This window comes from Zosterops lateralis (assembly GCF_965231275.1).
Source record: "Zosterops lateralis genome assembly, chromosome: 16".
NCBI classification, from domain to species: Eukaryota; Metazoa; Chordata; class Aves; order Passeriformes; family Zosteropidae; genus Zosterops; species Zosterops lateralis.
Window position 1 is genome coordinate 6920266 of NC_139776.1, and position 17657 is coordinate 6937922.

The following is a 17657-nucleotide window of genomic DNA, read 5'->3' on the forward strand; positions in this document are numbered from 1 at the left end:
AGCAAAGGTGGCCCCAGACTAAATGTGAGCCCCGGACCCTCTCCCTGGCTTGATATCTTGAAATTTCTTGGCTTGGCCACATGTTTGCGAACATGAGTTCCCTCCACCCCACAGTCTGGAGCCTGTGCAGCACCTGGAAGCCCTCCAACCCTTGGCAGGGTCTGGCTGTGGAGTCAGGGTGTGCCATTTTGGAGAAGCCCACCTCTGTTAGGGAGGAGGAAACAACTCCCAACAAGGGGACCTTCTGTAGGTCCTTGGAAATGGGCAGCTGCCTGTCCCGTGTGTGGGGTCGGGTCACACCAGTCCTTGGCGTCAGAGACACGCTCGAGCGGCAGTGCTGCCACTGTCAGTGTGGTTTGTGTCGCTGCAACGCAGAGATGGTTCCTGACCACAAGTATGGCCGGGAACATGTCTCAGATTCCAGAGCACACAGTCACTGATGCCGAGCACCATCACCCCGTCGCTCCCTGCCTCGAGCAGGAGCCATCACCCTGCCAGTGCTGGCCTCCTGCAGGGGCACCCAGCCTCACCCAGAGCCCGCCACTGCTTGGCAGCGGGTCCCCAAGGGACAGAATGGAACGAAATCCTCATGCCTGCAGCCCTATGTGCCTGCCGGGCATGTCCCCTGTCCCTGTGTGCCCGTGGGCACGGGCCAGCTCTGCAGCCCGACCCTGCTGGCCTGTAGCTCCGCTCTTCCCAAGGGTTAACAGGACACAACAGCCCAGGCGCTTGCAGAGCGGGGAGGGTTTCTGGCTGACCTTGGCTGGGAAGCAGCGGTGGCGTCGCTCAGCCCAGCCCCCCAAGCGCGGAGCCGGTGGCCAGAGCGCTCCCCAAGCCTGGGTGGAGGTAGATCCAGAGGAAACTCCACCTCCGCGGGAGCCAACCTGCTATTGCAGGAATTCCCAGAGAAATTCCCGCTTGGGGTGATCTGTCAACGGATCCATGAACTTTCTTTTACCTCTTGTGAAAGCAGCTACTTGAATGTGCTAAAAACAGAGCAGGGGCGAGTCCTTCAGGGAGAGGCTGGGAGGGGGCTTTTGCTGACCCCTGCACACCAAGAGACTCCCTGAAAGTCTCTGTGTGTGGTGCCTCACTGGCAGTTGCCCTTGGCAGGCAGATCTGGGAGAGCTAGGAGAAGTTTCCTGCAAAATAAAACCCCACAAAATCTCACCTGTTTTTTCCACTGGGCTACTGTATTTCCCAAGCGACTCTCAGCAAATTTGAACACAGCAAATGGGCTGGATCAAGTTGGATGAGCTTTCCCTGCTTCCACTATCCCCAGTAAGTTCAAGTCATTTGGAGATCAGCCATCAAACCCCACCCTTTCTCTGCTCCCAGCCACAGAGGCTTGGTCTGGTCCACTTTTGGAAACAGCAGAGACGAGAGGCACTCCTGGGCCTGCCTTGTCCATCCACCCACCACAAAGCCCATAGGAGAGCTCTGTCCTGAGACACCCCCCAACTTCAGGGGTGCTCAGGTCTCCAGGACCTCAGCCTTGGGTCACTGCTTGGGGGACTGCCTGTCCCAGGTGACACACTGGACTCTGAGCTGGTAATGAGTGACCCCATCCAGAAAACAACAGACAATCAGCAGCTGGTAGATGCTGAGGCAAGAGATGGGAGCAGCTGCCATAGGCTTTGCCAGAGCAGCACTTATTTTGGAGAGGGGTTTTGATGTGTCTCCCCTCCTTTTCACCCTCATGAGCCTGCTTTGGCTGGAGGGGTCCTGACTCTGATCCTCTAACTATGCACTTGTGCCAGCCCTGGAATGGAGGCAAGGATCTGCCTTTTCTTCCTCTCCTTGCTGCAGCTGTCTGATGTCCTTAATCTCCTAGTCCTGGCACTGGGGACATTTGACCCTGGAGCAGTCAAATCCTCCATTCAAACACTTAGGAAACCTGGAGAATGTGGTATGAATGGTGACTTCCATTTCTGTCTTACAGACCATCTGTTTTCTCCTCTGAGGACCCAAGGGGCCTCTCCTCTTGTGGCACAGACCCCCTAATACAACAGAAAGCATCATGGTTCCCACAAGATATTTTAATATTCATCCATGTCATTCTGGAAGAGCAGCCCACAGAGGTTCCATGTCCTCTACTCCCTGCATCCTGTCCTGGAGCTGCAGGTGAGCACCCATGCCTGGGGACACAGCCATCTGCACCTCTTGGGACAAGTCCTACACCAGGAAAAGCTCCAGGATTTGACTACAGTGGGCAGCTGCTGCAAGGGGAACGTGGCCAGGACCACCCTGTGTGTTAGCCCAGCCTCTGCCATGCTGAGAAATGGGGAGCATGGAAGGGAGGATGCAGAGGAGATGATGGCTCCCTTGAGCCCTGCTCATCGCGAGTGCCAGGGTGGAGTTTGGACCTCCAGCTTTGCAAATGCTCTTCTGAGACACTTTGGATTTTCCCTAAACCTCTTCCTCCTAACGATTTTAATTATACTGGCTGCTGTTCAAAATAATAATGACAGGGAGAGAAATAAATGCTAAGCAGCAGCCTGTCACGCTTCGTGAGATGCCCCCAGGGGACACTGGGCTAGAAAAGCAGTCAGCCCAGAGCCATGCCAGCCAAGTGGGTGCAGGCTGCCACCCTACATCAGCCACCAGCAGTTTCTGGGGTCTGGGCTGGCCTGTGTGAGCATGAGAGCCTGTGCAGCCACTAAGGTCTCCTTTCTCTCCCCCTCTCGGTCTCCTTTTATTCACCTCCATAAAACATAGGAAGTTCAAGCCATTCATTTTGCTATTTGTGTCTCCTTCCCCACGCCCTAGTTCCCTCCCTTGCCCCCTGCAGCCTCTCCTCTCACTGCTTGCCCAGCATCCTTGACCCCGAGAAGTCTGGTGTGTATGCACTTCCCTTTTGGCCCATGGAAAGCACCACTCTGAACTGGTGCCTTGATAAGTCTGCTGTGGGAAGGCAGGGGCTCCTGGGCTCCCACACAGGGCTTTCCCATGTAGCATTTCCTATGCTGTCCCTGCTCACCCGTGTGATCTCCAGACCCGGGCAGTGGGAAGCTCTCTGGATGGCAGTGCCCCTCCGTGGCAGCAGGTCTGACCTCAGCATCTCGTGACTTGCTCTGTGTCAAAAGCCACAGTGTGTGGAAGGAGGCATCCTCCTGAGATGGAGGATGCCTACTCCTCTCAGTTCAGCCACAGCAAAGGATTGCAAAGGGCTTAAACACCCCAGCACCTTTCTCTCAGTGCTTTTGTAGGCAGAGCTCTGATACTGTCTCCCACAGAGTTTGGGATCAGCCGGACCTGTGTCCTGTCAGCAAAGGAGCAAGGATGCGGCAGAGCAGACAGGATTGGGGTTGAGACCTCAGAGGGCCTGGAGACAGGGATTGACTGGCACAGAGGGAAGAAGGAGAGGCTCAGCGAGGAGAGCTGGGGCCTTATCTCTGAAATAACCTCATCAGTTCAGCCGTGGTTTGCCGGAGGGTGAAGGCAGCATGTTCCCTCCTCACATCGAGCAGAGCCAGGTCACCACGGCTGTGCCGTGCCCTCTGCTCCCGGCAGCGATGGGAGCACAGATAAGAACCTTGCCCCGCTTATCGCCCCATCAGCGTCTCTGCAGCGGCTCCGCTGCCCCAGCACCGAGCACCGAGCCCTGATCTCATCAGCGCGCCGCACACTTGCAGCTCGAACAATAACCAACACAATTCCCAGAAATGCACAGCCTCCTGCTAAAGCCTCCCTGGGGGAAAGCATGCCAGCCGGCCTGTCGGCACCAGCACAGCAATCGCTGCCAGCCGCTGGCAAAGGCGGCCCCAGCGCGGAGGCACCTCCGTGAAAACAAGGGTGTGCTGGGTGGGGTGGAGGGAGAGGCCCAGCTCGAGTCTTTGGGGCCACCCATGAGCTCGCTGGCCTCAGCAGGTCCCTCTCCCTCTTGCTGTTTGTGACCAGGTGTCTTGCCCAGTCCCAGCCACCTTGTTTGCAGCCCCTGACCGCTCTGAATGCCAGCCCAGTTCACAAAAGGGCCAAGATGCAAAAGTAAGCCCCAGCTGCCTGGGCAGGGCCATGGACACTCCTCACCTCAGCAGGGACCTGCAGCCTGGAGAGGATTTTCCACATCTCACAGCTTCCCTAAGTGTCTCAGTCCACCAGAGCCTTTCCTGTCACATTTGAGTAATTGCTGTTTCCACTTCCAGATGGAATATCTGGACACCGTAGCAGGCATGGCTGGATGCTTGAAGCATGTATTTGCCCTCTCCCAGCCCGAGCTGGAAGTGAGAGAGGGCCAGCAGCTAGCAGGGCCATTATTTCTCCAGGCACTTCCTCTGGAGCTCACCAGCCTGTCTTCTCCGCACACAGGGCCAGATGTGCCACCCAGGGAAGCAGCATAGTACAACAGCAGAGCTGTCACCTCTACACCTGACAGCAATGCAACAGACACCAAATCCCCATGCAAGAGGTGCAACACCAGCACCATCCCAGAGCCCACATGAGCAAAGAGCAGCACCTGGAATGGTGCAACAGTTTTCCCAGTGCAGGAGGATGAGCCTTGCAGTGTCCCAAGTGAAGGAGGACCTGCTCCCCAGTGTCCCTGACACGAGGTGCATTGTTCATGAAAACACATGGGGAAGGCCAAGGAGGACAGACTCGCTGGCTGCGTTGGGCTTCCTGCCTCCTGGCCCCGGCTGCTGCCTGACATCATCGCTCCCGGTGGGAATGGCCACCCTGGCCCCACTCGGTCCCTGACATTAGCCAACAATTTCCTGACCTCCTGTCCGGCTTTTCAGCCTCCCACGGCCCCCCATGGTGGGAGGTTTTTGTGCCTGAGGTGATAGAAAGATGATAGATAGATAGATAGATAGATAGATAGATAGATAGATAGATAGATAGATATAGATGGATAGATGGATGCTTGACTCCTGCCACCATTGCACAACAGCTGGCAAATCTGCATCCTCTTCCTCACTGCCATAATAGAGGGGATGCTCCCCATCACCTTGTCATCCACATCCAAGGCAATGGGATGGGATGGCATGGGGGTGTCTGTTCTCCAAAAATGCCCCGTTCAGATTAACAGGGGCCAGGAAGGCTGAGGAGAAGGAATGTGGGGGTAAGCAATGTAGGTGTTGGAAAGATGCCTGTGAAACATGCAGGTACTGCCTGGCCTCTGTTCACCAGCCCTGTGGGGGCACCCACCTTCTCCCCATCATCCTCAAATCTGCCCAGGTGACAGCAAGGTCTGGGTACGGTGTGTGCCATATCACCCACCCTGCAAACACTGGCTTTTCCAAATAAACAGAATTTTTACTGAAAATGTGGAGGATTGTGCAAGCCTCGGGCTGTTGCTGCACAGCCTCTCTTGCCTTGCAGCCGTGAGTTTTTCCCTGAGTGACTCCTCATGAGCAGAGCACAACCTTGGGCTGATATGCTGCAAACCTGCCCTTGTCCAAACCCGCTGCCATCAGCACTTTGCTGCAGCTGCTTCCAGTGCTGCTCTAAGAGTTTTTCCTTGCAGCCTAAACCCCCACTGCTGGCTCCATCCTTCTGGCTCCAGCCCACTGGGGATGGAAGGTTTCTCCTTCCCGAATACAAATATAACTGTAATCTGCTAAACCCTGCTGTTGATCCCGACTGCATCCTCCTGTCCTGAGCTTTCCTACAGTGCCTTTTATACCGGTAATAGCACCAGGCTCCTTCTCCCATCATTGTTGACTCGACAATGAAAACTGTTTGTATTATTGTGTCCCCGAAGCTTTGCCAATAGCACATGTGTCCCGAGCTGATAGCAACAGGCTTTGGCAAGGCTGCAGCTCCATCAGATAAGAGCCTTTAACCTTATTTCTCCAGCTCGAGCTCTCCACGGAGGGCCATTCTGTCGTGAGCCTTTCCTTATCCTTCCCCTGAGCTTGCAGATCCACGGGCTCCATGGGCCAAGAAGAGGGGTCGCTGGCAAAGGGCAGAGGTGGAGGTGTTCAGGGCAAGCAGCCTGGGAAACAGCCTCAGCTTGGGTGAGAGAAGAGCCTTGGGGGAAGATGGAAAGACAGAGCTGCTTTCCCAGGCAATGTAAGGGCCAAATGCACGGCCGTCCCTTGTCCCCTGCCTTCCTCAGGGACCCGCTCCACCCCGCCGTGCTCCACCTTGGCTCGGCTCCCGCACACAGCAGGAGCGAAGTGGAGGAGAAACGCTGGAGCCCGGAGGCCCTCGCACGCTCCCGGCTGGCCCGGGAACAAAGCCTTTCCCTTGGAGCCCTTCCCTGCCGCCTCCCTCCTGCCCCGGCCCCCTGCGCTCCGCCAGCCGCGGGGATCCCCGGCATCGGCACGGCCCTGGGGGTCCGCAGCGCCCTCCTCATCCCACCCTGCATCCCTGTGCCAAACCCCTCCATGACTGCTCCCGGCATCCCTGAGCTCCAGCTCTGCTGCTGGGCGATTTCACTGCTGCTTTCCGAGCTGCAGCACAAAGGATGCTCTGAAATCAGAAATCAAAGAAAATGATGCTGCCTGTGGGAAGCTTTAAAATCTCGTTTTTAGGCCAACTTATGGAAGGGATGTCACCGTTCTTGGGGTTTTGAGCTGGAAATGCAGCACATTCCCTTCCCTTCCCTTAATATCCCCAGTGCAGCACCTAAAAGCAAAAGTTGTTCCTCTGCTGGCAAGGAGGGAATGCTCTCATGTCCTTTTCTTTATTCTTAGTGTTATTATTGTAATTATTACTATTTGTTGTTATTATTGTAATTATTACTATTATTCTCTCTGAGGATAGAAGCACTCCGTCAGAGATACACCCTGCCATTTGCTGAGGAGATTGTTCTCTCTAAAGGGCCTGAAGAGATCCTGTGTGCAGTGGGGTGGGCTCCAAGCTTTGGCAAAGGTTGTCACTTGCAGGGATGCTGCAAAGGGCTCCCTTTCTTCCTGGGGTGCTGTAGTGTTCCTCTTCTTCCAGGGATGCTGCAAAGGTCTCCTCCTCCTCCAGGCCTGGTTGTGGTGATGCTCGGAAACCAGGCAGTCACCTTCCTGTGAGCAAAAACCAGCCAGTGCATGGAAAACCCAAGCAGAAAGCACTGGAGTGGGGGCTGTAGGGGAAGTGGAGAGAGAGAGGAGGGGAGAGGAAAGAGGAGAAAGAGAAGAGGGGAGCATGGCACAGCCAGCAGCCATCTGCCATCTACTGCTGCCCAGTGAGGACATGTCTCATGCTAAGTTAAACCGTGTCAGGAGCCACAGCAGTTCCTGAGAACAGCAAACCTTTCCTAGATGGAGATGTCCTGTGCTGCTGGATCAGACATCCCAGTGATAGAGAGGACAGATGACCCTTCTGCTGCCAGCTGAGGGGCTCGATGCCCACAGTGGTGCCACCTCCCACTCTCTCATGTGGGTGCAGAGATTGGGAATGCACAGAGCAGAGCCCTGTGAGAAAGGTGTACTCAAAGGGGAGACTGCACTTTTCCTAGGGATCACATCAACCCCTGGGAGTCCCCAAGGCTAAGGCCATGGAGAGGGGCCATGCTGGAGCTGCAAATGGCCATGGTTCTCATGGGCATGTGTGGATGCAGGGCCACAGATAGGCAGCTCCAACCTACCTCCCAAAAAATCCAGGCTCAGAAATCCTTCTAATTGCAGTTTTCCTTTCCTCAGCACCCGAAAGGAGGTCAGGCATCCCGAGGCAGCCAGCCTGGGCATGCAGAGGGAGCAGGATCCCAGTTCTTGGCTGCATCTCCTGCACAGACACCAGCAAGCAGCGTTTTCTGCCAACTCAAGCGATGGAAGCAGCGAATAACCCCGGCATGCCCAGGCTCTGCACAGCCCAACTGTCGGCCAGCTGCCTGTTCCTGGGAGGATGCAGTGCCACAGGCAGGGAGCATTTTCTTGCTATAATCAAGAAAAGAAATTGTGCGGATCGGAGCAGCTGAATGGCAGCCAAATCTGCTTCTCGGCGGCTTTTCTACACTCTGTATTCATGTATTTGGCATGAGTAGCTCTGCATTGAGGTAATTCATTAATGCTCAACCAAAAATGTGTTTATGGAAGTCTTGAAATAGTTGGTAGAAGTGTAAGACTTTCCTTCCTAAAAGCTCTCTCTCTGTGATGGGAACTGGGTATTAAAGCTGCAATCAGCTGCCAGGGAGGCGACTCCAGGCAGTGTGTGCCCTGCACATTCTGGCATGCTCTGATCTCCTTGTGCTGAAGCCTTTCCCGGGATTTAGTGTCCATAAGAGCCATGGGTGGGATTTGCAACAGTTCTGCTCATGCTTGGGGTGTGGGGATCTCACCCCGGGTTTCACAGAGAACAGCCTGGGGAGCAAACACAGGGTGATGTGGCTGGAAGTGCAGCACCACAAGCTGATGGTGGGACCTGAGAGTCAGCTGTGCCAGAAGGGGCTGTGGCAAAGCAAAAGAAGGGGAGGCAGGACAGTCCTAGGGAGGCCCAAGGTCTCTGGCCATCACCCAGGAGGTGCAGTGGCTGCACCCATGCGGAGCAAACAGCTTTTTCAGGTTAGCTGTGGGTTTCACTGCTCGCACAATGGATATCACTGTTGTCATTCCAGTTATAATCCTGTATAAACAAGGCTGACCTCTGGTTATTGAAAAGAGCTGAAAATAAAGACAACTTTCTCTGCTTCCTCAGATGCGGTGTCTGATTGCCAGGCCTGGCTGACACAGCCCACACCATGCTCCCAGCTCAGCTCCTGCAGCTGTTGGGGACCTGTGGTGAGGTTGGCAGCAGGGCAGAGCAGCAGTGAGCACCCAGGCAGAGAGCCACTGTGGCCCGACACCTTCCTGTTGTCCCCGATGCCTTTCACTTGTCCGACGGAGCTGGCAGACAAAAAAAAGAGCACATGAGCAGAAAACAGCTGAGCTGGGCATTCCCTGGACTGGGAGTGGCACAAGTGCCCACTTTCCCCCACTTGGGTGGGTCTCTGATCCCTGGCTGGGGACACGGGGGATTTGTCACCCTTGTACAGGCACATGGCTGCAGCCACGATGCTCCTGACATGGATGCTGAACCCCAGCTGCCTTGCTCGGCACTTTCCAGCTCCGCCTGACCCACTGAACTATTTGTGCTCGAGGAAACGGGGCGCTGAGCTGGGCCTTGCAGAAAGGGAGGCTCCAGTGAACACAGCATTTCCCAGCGGATGACTTCAGCCTCCCAGCAGGACTCACAGACAGCCCCAGCCCTGAGTCCTTTGCTCTCCAGGAAGCGCCTTTCTTTGGGAAGCCTTTGTTCCAGCAAGGCTGGAGCAGCCCCAGCCCCAGGGGAGCCCACAGGACCTGCTGGCACAGGGGCACCTCTCAGGGCACTGGGGGAGCTGCCAACTTGGGCCATGCAGCTCAGTTGGGAACAGTTTGTTCCCCCTAAACTGTGTGAAGAACATCCCTACTCCCCGTGGCCACCCCGAGGATCCCCATTTCCCTTGGCAGGTGCGGGTGTAGGTCAGGTCCATCCCACCTGGCTGCACTGCTCTGGGTACGTGTCTGGTGTGCCCTAATGATAATTATTTGCTATAATTAATAATAATATCTTCCTGTAAAATGTCTCATTTGTCCAATTGGACATACAACAGCGCCAGCCACACACTGCTGGTAACTGCATGGTGATTAATCAGTTAGTGGTGTGAACACATCTAGAGGCAAGGCTGGTCTGTGTGAGCAAGTGAGGGCAGTGCTGGGCACTGGACAAGGGTGCAGCACTTGCACCCAGACCCAAGGACCCATCCTGCCCCTGTCCCTGCCCTGCACTCTCTGCAAAATGAGGATAAAAAGCCATTTTCCCACCACAACTTGGAGCCTGGCTACTGCTGTGCCACAGGATCCTGCCAGCATCCACCTGCCACTCTGTTACCTGGATGCAAATTTTGGGGACAAGTCCCTTGGATTTGGTCGCACAGCCTCAGCCTGGGGCTCCTGCACCAACCCACAGGCAGTAGCAGCAGCAGAAATAACCATCAGGCTCAGCTGGCAACAGGCTCTTCCCTTCTTGCCATCCCCACCAGCCCCTCTTTGAGCCCTCAAATCCCTGACGTCCTTTGGGATGATCCAGGTGGTGCCGCATCTATTTTTAGCCGGGTGGGAGCTCGGCATTGGACCCGGCTGGGAGAAATAACCGGGAGCGGGCGGGCTGGGGGCGGAGAGGGCAAATGCCTTTGTGCTGGGGAGCAGAGGTGGCCGTCCCGCCACGCTTCCTCTGCTAGGTGTGGTGCTGGGCTGCGCGGGATGCTAGGGAGGGAGGCCAGGGGCCGGGGTGGGGTCAGCCAGCTGCCAGCTCAATAAAACTGGGGAGGGAATTAAAAAAAAAAAAAAAATAAAAAGAGAGAAATTAAAAAATACACAACTCCCGAGGCTGTGTGCTGGACTGCTGGGCTCGGGTCCAGCCTGTCTGATTCCAAGGCCAGTGAGGAGGGCTTGGGGAGAGGTCACTCAGCTGGCACACACCGATCCTGGCTCTGCCCAGGGATGCCCAGAGCTTCCTCCCTGTGTGTGGCTGCAGATGTGGCTGGTGAGGAGCCAGTGGGTCTCCAACACCCCACGGTCCAGCCCTATTATAGGCAGCAGGGTGAAAGGAAGGCTTTATCCCCCTCACAGGAAAGCTGAGCCAGACACAGACCCTGCAACTTCACCCCACACCTGGCTGAGGGGACTTTCACTCCCTGGAGTGAAGGTCCATGGTGCTGGCTGTGGGGAGAGGGAAGGGAGAAAAAGGGTGGCATTGCCCTTGAAGGTAGGCTCCTCCTGGGCTGGCCCAGGGATATTTTGGATATTTTGGGTGCTTTGTACCCAGCCATTTCTGCATTCAGGCATTTTTGTGTGCTTTGCATGTTGGAGCTCTCTTTCCCCTCTCTCTGTGCTTTACCTCCTCCAAAACCATGCCACACTCCAGGGCTCTTCATCCCATTCCTTTTTTTCCTTTCTATCTGTTTCCTTTTTTGCAATTTTTTTCCTTTTTTTTTTGTCTTTTTCTTTTTTCTTAATGATTTCCTAATGATGCAGAACCAACAGCAAATGCACTGCAAGACCAAGTTTGCAAGCCAAGTGTGAGGCTGAGTTTCATACGAGCTTGAGGGTCAAAGTGCCCGGCTTTGCTCCATGGTCAGGAGCTCTCAAACTATCCCATTGTAGCAGGGACAGCAGCACCACCCTGATCTCTGCCCCCTGCAGCAGGGAGAGCATCCTGAGCCCTGGCCATCCTGTGTGGAAGAAGCCCAGGCCTGGAGTGGCTGTACAGAGCAAGTGTGGAGGACATGAGGCTCTGCCTCCCCTGGGGAGGTCTTGTCCCAGCTCTTTACATCATTTTGGGGCTAGGAAAATCAGAGCTGTCCCAACTCCCACCCTGCTGCAGCTCATCCCCACCACATCCCAAATGCCAGCTGATGCCACAAGGTCCAACCCCTGCTCCAGGGCAGCTCTGAACACACCTGGAGGCCAAGGATTCTGCCAGGGCCATGGAGGAGGCCACAGAGAGGATGTGATCAGGGAATGCACCACATGCTTGGCTGAAGCCTGGGAGAAGGGGGATATCCCCACCAGCTGCCCAGACTGACTGCCCTGAAGGCTGCTCATTTCACAGGCAGCCACAGATCCTGGCTTGAGAGTCCCCAGATCCCCCAGCACCCACCTTGCTTCTCCCAGGGCAGGGGCAAAGAGCCAAAGCCTCCAGGGGCTCTGCTCTGGATGGCAGCAGGGACTGCTTCTCCAGCAAAGCAGTGCTCCAGCTCCCTCTGGATGGGGGAGAGAGGAGAGGAGACTCCTCGCAGCTGTGTGGGCTCTCCTGTGGGCTGGTGCTGATTTACACTTTCAAAATTTTAATAAGGAGCTCCAGAAATGTGAAGGAAATCTCGCCTGAAACCTCTGTTGCTCCTGGTTGATGACTGAAGAACAAGTGAGACACGATTTTTTTTAAATTTTTTTTTTAGAGGCCTTTGTTTTGTTTAGGGTTAACAGCAGATTGGCTTGTCCAAATCACTTCCAGACACACAGAAAGCATGGCATGCAATACCCCACGGCTGTGAGAGGCTGGAGCTGGGCTCTTGCGCAACCCAGTGCCCCAAAGTCTTCCTAAGGCTGAGGTTCACATTTCAGGCTGGGGTCTAGGGCATGTCCACAGCCAGAGAGGGCCTGGGGGCAGGCACCGGGAGCTGGGACATCTCTTTCAAGTCAGGCCAGTTGCCTCGGGGCTTTCAGGGGGCAGGCACAGTGCTCTGGCCAATCTCCTTGATTGCAAATGGATCCCACAGAACTCGTAACTCCCAGTGCCAAGGGCAGGAAGGACCTTCAGACCACCTAACCTGACCCTTGGCACTGCAATTCCCTGCTGGATGGCAGCCAAGTGAGCAGAGCGGTGACCTGGTGGCAGGGGATGTGATGCTTTGCTGTGGCTGCCCATGGCAGCAGGCTGTGGCTGCCCGGCCGTGCCCAAGGCGTGCAGTGATGGCTCAGCTGTGCCAGCCCCAGCAGCCCTGCAGGCTGGGCTTAGCCACCGTCACCTGGCTGACACTGAACCCCCCATTCCTCAACAGTCCCTAGAAAACACAATGCTTCTCATGTCAGCGGCACTTAAACTCAAGGAGCGGTTTCTCTGCCTGACACTGAAATTCCCACAGAAAATTGCCGGGGGGAGAGGGCTCACCCCTGCCTTCACCCCAGGGCTGCTCCCAGCCCCGGATGGGGAATGCCGGCCAAAACACACACACGGAGTCAGTCAGTAAGAAAAATAAACGCCGAGCCCTGAACATCCCTGTGCTCCTGCACACAGCCTGGCAGGCAAAGCCAAACGCTTCCCCGCCTCGGCACCGCGGGTGGTGCGGGGCGAGGGCAGGGCACAGCGAGCAGAAAAGGGGCTTGCAAAGAGAAGAGAGAAAGAGAGAGAGAAAGAAAAGAAAGAAAGGAAAGAAAGGAAGAGAGAGAGAAATAGAGAAAGAGAGAGAGAAAGAGAAAGAAAGGAAGAGAGAAAGAGAGAAAGAGAGAGAGAAAGAGAGAGAGAAAGAGAGAGAGAAAGAGAGAGAGAGAAAGAGAGAGAGAGAAAGAGAGAAAGAGAGAAAGAAAGAGAGAAAGAAAGAGAGAAAGAAAGAGAGAAAGAAAGAAAGAAAGAAAGAAAGAAAGAAAGAAAGAAAGAAAGAAAGAAAGAAAGAAAGAGAAAAAGAAAAAGAAAAAGAAAAAGAAAAAGAAAAAGAAAAAGAAAAAGAAAAAGAAAAAGAAAAAGAAAAAGAAAAAGAAAAAGAAAAAGAAGAAAAATTTAACAACCCTTGTCCTTGGACAGAAGGGAACGGGGCAGCAGCTTCCACACCGGTCCCAGCTCGGCCCTCCCCGGGTGGCTCTTCCTGCTGGTGCCTGGGGACGCCCCCCTTCCCTCCTCCTCCTCCCCCTCATCTCCTCCTTCTCCTCCTCCTCCTCATCTCCTCCTCCTCTCCCTCTCCTCCTCCTCCTCCTCCCCTCGCCCCGCTGATTGGTCCAGCCCGGCTATATTTTGCCCCTTCCAGCCCAGCATCATCCCAAAAGTTTTTTTTGGGGGGAAAGGGGGGAAAAAATAAAAAAAAGGTAGGGGAAAAAAAAAGAAAAGAAAAGAAACCAAAACAAACGCAGGCGAGCCCGAGTCCCCCGAAGGCAGGCGAGGGAGGCGAACTGCGGGCGGCTGCTCGGCGGTGCTGGACCCGGTGGGACGCGGCAGGAATCCCGATTCTCTCTCCGGCACCCGCTCGGGTCGGACACAAAGTGCTGTCCAGCTGGAATGAATATATCTGAGTCTAACTACTGCCGAGAGGAGATATCGCAACCCCGGGGCGACTGTTCATGGGTCACCGCCGCCGTGCCGGCCGCTGAGCCCGGGCTCGCCTTCCCGCGCCCCCCGGGAGCCGCCTCCCCCGCCAGCCGCACGCCCAGCCCCGAGCCCGGCTTCGCCTTCGGCCCCGGCCCCGGCGGCGCGGCCCCCGGCGCGGCCTCCAGCCGCACGCCCAGCCCCGAGCCGGGCTATGGATACAGCCCCCCGGCCGGCCGCCCCGAGGGCAAGGCCGCCGAGGATTCCCGCATCCGCCGGCCCATGAACGCCTTCATGGTCTGGGCGAAGGATGAGCGCAAGCGGCTGGCGCAGCAGAACCCCGACCTGCACAACGCCGTGCTCAGCAAGATGCTGGGTGAGCGGGAGCGGAGCGGGAGGAGGGCTGGGGGGAGCGGGGATGCGGGGCTGGAGGATGCAGGAGTGTGGAGCTAAGGATGCGGGAATGCTGCGTTACGGGGCTGGGGATGCGGGGTGCGGGCTGGGGATGCGGGCTGTGAGAGTACAGGGCTGTGGGATGCAGGCTCACAGAGCTAGGGATGTGGGAATGTGGAGCTGAGGATCCAGGCTGGAGGAGTACAGGGCTGTGGGATAGGGAGGATATCGAGCTGGGGAGACAGGGGTGTGGGAGTACAAGGCTGGGAATACAGGAATACAGAGGTACAGGTCTGGGGATGTGGGCTGCAAGAGTGCAGGGCTGCAGGATGCAGAGGTACCGACCTCAGAATGTTGGGGAACGGGGTTGGGGGTGTAGGGATAGACGGATTTGGTTCTGATAGTCCAAGGCAGTGGGATGCAGAGATTCAGAGCTGGAGATGTGAAGTGTGGGGGTACAGGGATTCAGGGCTGGGAGTGTGGGATGAAGCAGTTCAGGGATTTGGGATGTGCGCTGTGAGAGTCCAGGGCTGTGGGATGCAGACTGCACAGATACAAGGCAGCGGGCTGTAGGATGCAAAGATACGGGGCTCTGCTAGCCAGGCTCCAAGGGTACAGGACTGTGAGATGCAGACTGCAAGAATATGGGATGCAGGAGCTGGGGTACAACAATGGGTGCTGTGGAATACAGAGCTGGGGGATGCAAGGCTATGGGCTACAAGGTTAAAAAGCTGTGGGACACAAGATTTAGGGATGTGGGATGAAGGGCTACCAGCTGCAGGTTGCAAGGATGCAGGGATGCGAGGTGGAAGGATGCAGAACTGTTGGATCAAGGGCTGTGGGATGTGTTGTTACAGGATGTAGGAATATGGATCTGTGGGCTATGAGGATGTGAAGATACAGAGCTGCATGTACACAAGATGTAGGGAAGCATGGCTGCGGGATGCAGAGATAGAGGGCTGAGGGGTACACAGCTGCAGGGATGCAGGATATGGGAATACAGGCTGCAGGATGCGGGATGCACGACTCTAGGATGCGGGATGTGGGAACACGGGAAGCAGGATATGGGTAAATGGAGCTGCAGGATGCGGGACTACGGGAAGCAGGATATGGACAGACAGAGCAGCAGGATGCAGAGACACGGGGCTGCGGGGTGTGGGGATGTGGGATTCAGGATATGGTGCTGTGAGATTTTGGGATGGGTGATTTGGTCTTCAGAGGTGCAAGCTATGGATGCAAGATGCAGGGAAGCAGGGTCTGTGGACTGTACGAAGGGGAAGTGGGAGACAGAGGGGTTCCCATTCCATGTACCCCCATTCTCCCACAGCACTGAAGTGCTGGACACTACCCAAACCTTCTTCTGGGACAAGGGAACAGCCTGGCTTGGGAACCCATTCCCCAGCCCTTCCTGGTGCCAGCAGTGAGACCCCACTCAGGTGCCAAGCTATCTGCAGGAGCCTTCACCCCTGGGCTGCCTCTCCATGGGTGTCCCCATGCCCTGGCCAGTGCCAGGTGGCTGAGCCACTCTCACAGAGCTTCTCTTTCCTCTTCCAGGCCAATCGTGGAAAGCGCTGAGTGCCAGCGACAAGCGTCCCTTCGTGGAAGAGGCAGAGCGACTGCGAATCCAGCATCTCCAGGATCACCCCAACTACAAATACCGCCCAAGGAGAAAGAAGCAAGCCAAGAAAATCAAGAGGATGGAACCCAATATCCTCCTGCATAACCTTTCCCAGCCTTGCAGTGACAACTTCAGCATGAGTCACCATGGCGGCAGCCAGCCGGGCCACCCCCAACCTCCCCCACTTAACCACTTCAGAGAACTCCACTCCATGGGGTCGGATATTGAAAACTATGGCTTGCCAACTCCTGAGATGTCTCCCTTGGATGTCTTGGAACAGACCGAGCCGGCGTTTTTCCCTCCGCACATGCAGGATGACTGCAACATGATGCCCTTTCGCAGCTACCACCACCATCACCAGATGGAGTTTCCCCAGGAGAAGTGCATGGGGCGGGACGTGGCCGTGCCCTACACTCAGACCCCCTCACACTTGGCTGACGCCATGAGGACTCCCCATCCCTCCAGCCTTTACTACAACCAGATGTGCTCGGGAACTCAGAACGGGCTTTCCGCCCACCTGGGCCAGCTGTCGCCCCCGCCTGAAGCCCATCACATGGAGAGCGTGGATCACTTGAACCAAACCGAGCTCTGGACAGACGTTGACCGCAACGAGTTTGACCAGTATTTGAACATGAGCAGGACTCGTCCCGAAGCCTCGGGCCTCCCTTACCATGTCTCCCTGTCCAAAGTGACTCCTAGAAGCATCTCCTGCGAGGAGAGCAGTTTGATATCAGCCCTGTCCGATGCCAGCAGTGCTGTTTACTATAGCCCCTGTATCACCGGTTAGGTTGGCCCCACCATCCAATGCGCGCACCAGGAGAGCCTTGACTCTCCTCTAAAAACAAAAAGCCATCCTCCTTTAACCACGAGCTCCATCATATTTAGAGTATCTCATTAAATGCATCGCTTTCTTGTTCGTTCTTTTTTATTTTGATTTTTTTTTTAATTCTTTTTAGAGACAGACCATGCTGAACTCACTGATATACCGTATAACTATATAACACAGATAGACGCCTTTCCCCGCCGTGCTCCCCGCTCCAGCCCTTGGCAGGGCACCTCTCCAGCTCCCGCCAGCTCCAAGGGGCATTTTCAAGCCAGTTCCAGTAAATCCTGCCTGAAACAATCACACCAGGATGAGCCAAAATATGACCTGTCCCCAGTATTTAACTCAAGGACAGGCAAACTTTTAGGAGGAAAAAGCTTTTAGAAAGACTTTGCCGGGGCTGTTAAAGAGTCGGCGCCCATTAGGGGTGGGCTTTAGGACAGTTTTTACTGTATTCTCAGCAATATATTTTAATTGGGCAACAAAACTATATTTTTACTAAGCATTTTTATATATAAAATGGTATTTAATGTCTTTTGGGGGTTTTTTATTAGACTTTTTAAAAAGAAATCAAGGGATATCCATGAGATCTAAAGCATTTATGTAGCAAAGCTGGATTTAAAGAAAAAAAAAAAGGAATGGGGGAAAAAAGGAGATATTTTGTGAAAAGGGAATGATAATGTAAATATTGAGGAACAACTGACTGGAATTTTGTACAAAAGAAAAATATGACTGCAAACACTTTTATTGTCTAGAACTGTATGGAGAGCAAACTTGTTTTATTCTGGTTAATTATTAAAACATCTTCATATAATTGTTCCCATCTTGTGTGCTTGTTGTGTGAACACATATTTTCCGCAAATACATGTTGTCCCAACCATTTCCAGATTTTTGTATCCGTTGATTAATGTTTTGACAACCTGGCAAATGTATTAATTTCCAAGCTGCCGCCCGCCCGCCCCGTCAGCCGCCTCGGGCTCCGCGAACGTGGCTCTGCTCGGCTCGGGACGGGACGGTGGCTTGGGATGGGATGGGATGGGATGGGTTGGGATGGGATGGGATGGGATGGGATGGGGTTCTGGCGGCAGCCCCACAGCACCGCGCCGTGCCGCCCAGAGATGCTCACAGCAGGAA

At 55.0% G+C, this 17657-nt stretch overlaps 1 protein-coding gene across 1 annotated transcript; it reads left to right on the forward strand.

Moving 5' to 3' along the window:
• Positions 1-13660: 13660 nt before the first annotated feature.
• SOX18 (SRY-box transcription factor 18) lies at positions 13661-17344 on the forward strand. Its single transcript, XM_083873297.1, has 2 exons — positions 13661-14065; positions 15637-17344. The coding sequence occupies exons 1-2, from the start codon at positions 13663-13665 to the stop codon at positions 16485-16487; spliced, it is 1254 nt and encodes a 417-aa protein (XP_083729423.1). The 5' UTR covers positions 13661-13662; the 3' UTR covers positions 16488-17344.
• The last annotated feature ends 313 nt before the right edge of the window (positions 17345-17657 follow it).